This window comes from Austrofundulus limnaeus, unplaced genomic scaffold (assembly GCF_001266775.1).
Source record: "Austrofundulus limnaeus strain Quisiro unplaced genomic scaffold, Austrofundulus_limnaeus-1.0 Scaffold28, whole genome shotgun sequence".
Lineage (NCBI taxonomy): Eukaryota > Metazoa > Chordata > Actinopteri > Cyprinodontiformes > Rivulidae > Austrofundulus > Austrofundulus limnaeus.
Window position 1 is genome coordinate 2,398,854 of NW_013952430.1, and position 2,745 is coordinate 2,401,598.

The 2,745-nt window shown below is 38.1% G+C and overlaps 1 protein-coding gene across 1 annotated transcript in view; it reads left to right on the plus strand.

Moving 5' to 3' along the window:
- The window catches only part of chst3a (carbohydrate (chondroitin 6) sulfotransferase 3a), a 4,523-nt gene extending 2,656 nt beyond the window's left edge, over positions 1 to 1,867 (plus strand). Inside the window, exon 3 of the mRNA XM_014005122.1 lies at positions 348 to 1,867. Within this exon, the coding sequence (XP_013860576.1) occupies positions 348 to 1,044 (697 nt within the window). The 3' untranslated portion in view covers positions 1,045 to 1,867. The remainder of the gene's footprint in view (positions 1 to 347) is intronic.
- The last annotated feature ends 878 nt before the right edge of the window (positions 1,868 to 2,745 follow it).

Genomic DNA, 2,745 nt, shown 5'->3' on the forward strand with positions numbered 1-2,745 from the left:
CCAGAACAGACTCTAAAAAGTGCTGTAAAGATTTAAAAAATATTTTTAAAAGGTTTTAAGGATGTTGAAGATAACTCCATTCATTTTCAATGAGAAAAAAAATATCAGAAAAATCTAAATAGCTAAAAAAGTACAAGTTGCTGAAATACCAAAAGTCATGGCATCCATGATGGCATAAATGACATGAACATTTTGATATATGTTYTGTTGAAACAGCACAAAAATTGTGGAACAAGTTTTGATGCCAGTAAACGCACTGAAGAAAAATGAATGATCCTTTAGCAACGTATTTTGCAGCACTGGGAAAAGTATTTTCCTATGTATAACCTCTATCATTTTGTTTTTAGGTATCACTGTAAGACTCGTCGCTGTGGGCCACTAAACTTGACGCTTGCGTCTCAGTCCTGCTCATCCAAACAACACCACGCCATAAAGACTGTCCGTGTGCGACAGCTGGACACTCTGCAGCCTTTGGTGCAGGACCCCCGCCTGGATGTCCGAGTCATCCAGCTGGTTCGAGATCCACGAGCCATCTTAGCGTCTCGCATGGTGGCTTTCTCCTCACAGTATCAGACATGGAAGGCCTGGGCGCAGGGTGGCCAGGTACCCGAAGACGACGAGGAGGTGAAGAAGCTCAAAGGAAACTGTGACCATGTCAGGGTCTCTGTAGAGATGGGACTGAGCCAGCCGGACTGGCTCAAGGGACGTTACATGTTGGTGCGTTACGAGGACATCGCTCTGTATCCGATGGAGAAAGCGGAGGAGATGTACAAGTTTGCCGGGATACCGTTTAGCTCCCAAGCCAGGGAGTGGATCCTGAGAAACACGCAGACTACAGAGAGAGCCAGTGGAATATACTCCACTCAAAAGAACTCCTCCCAGCAGGCTGAGAAATGGAGATATAGCATTCCCTTTACACTGGCTCAGGTGGTGCAGAAAGTGTGTGGACCCACCATGAAACTGTTTGGATACAAATTTGTGGATGACGAAAGAACACTACTCAATAAATCTATTAGTTTGCTTGAAGATAAATCATTTTATTAACCATTAAAGAAAAAAAAATGCTGCATACAACAGATAAGAATCTGAAGAAGCCAAAACATCACAAACCGTACCTAATAAGCAAGGCTGCCACAATGTTTTACAGGTTTAGCTTTTAGGCTTTTAGTTATAGTCATGCTCATTGATAAAGTGCCTAATTTCAATGTCAGAAGCCTCTTTATAAAGAATATAACTTATCAGCAGACTGTGTTCACCAAAAAGCCTTTACAGTTTATTTACAGCTAGAAATGGTAAAAGGTAAATGGCCTATAGCTCTAAAAACACATACATGTCAAGTTTGACGTAAGGTGGTGATGTTGGTATTTTCAGAGATAAATTATAATGAACTGTTTTGTGTGTGTAAATTGAAAATGATTTTTTTTTGTAATTAAAATATTCATATTTTGGAGGTATCACAGACATCTGCTGGCAAATGATCAGATTTTTCCTAACATGATGTGTTGTTGACATGTTTTCAACAAATCCTGCTCAGGTGAAATGAATGTGACACATTTGCATCTTTACAGGAAGCTTTATTATGTTTCCAGCCGCCAAACTCTTTCAAAACATGGAATAAGCCTTACCTTAAACGTGCCCTCAAGTGTTGCTTTACACTGGAGCCACCATCAGGATGTTCTGTACCTTCCATTTCTGTCCTCGAAGTAAACAAAAGCTCTTTCTTCTCAAATGATCTGCTGCTTGTGTCACCGTACTGCCTAACTGAAAGTTCCTACACTGAATTCATGGAAATGTACATAATTATTTGTGCTGTGAGTTTATTTTCAGTTTACAAAGTGATAAAGCCATCAAAAAACAACGAGACCAACTAAATTCATCCTGAGTGTGTTTTTATGACCACAGTGTGCTTTCCCATGGTGTAAACCCAGGTGGTGTTGTGTTGATGGTATATAAAGGTAACCACTGTGTATGGTTCAATGGCAGCATTGTGCTCAGTTTGACTGAGGCCCCACTGAAACGGTCCTGCTGCTCAGGGAAAGAACTTAACCTCCTAGATCCATATAGTAGTCAGATTATACTATTAGTTATGTCAAAAAATAAATATTCAGAAGATGCTGAGTTGTCAAAAGCACTTTGGAATTAACCAATATTGTTAGTTTGAGTTTAATACTAACATCGGTTTGAATTCAAATATTTCTGTTTTAAGTATCACTTTTCATCAAAATAAGTCTCAATTTATTTTTTAAGTTTACATTTTATATGATCTAAATCAGAGGTTCTCAAAGTTTTTGTGTCTGGGGACCCCTTACAAGGGTGAAAAAATTCCAGGGACCCCCTCGTAAACCCCATGCGGTTAATGCAAAAATAATTTACTGTTATTTTAACCCCTAAATGCTATGGTAATATTATTTTTTTGTCTGGTTTAGTGTGTTTGTTTTACTAGTGCATTATTCCCCATATACATTTTTAAATAAAAAACAAATTAACAATTTATTGAAATTTTTTGAGGACACCCAAGGCACAGCTCGTGGACCCCCCGGGGGTCCTGGTACCCCAGTTTGAGAACCTATGATCTGAATAGTTCAGATTGACAATAATTAATGTTAAATTTAAACATTTTTCTTCCAAAGTTTTGTCAATACTTTGTGTTAGTTTATCTTTTTGATGTTAAATTTAGCTTCAGGTAATCTTATGTCCTGGTCTTTATAATTTTTGAAACTTAAAAGGAACATAAATCAACATTCC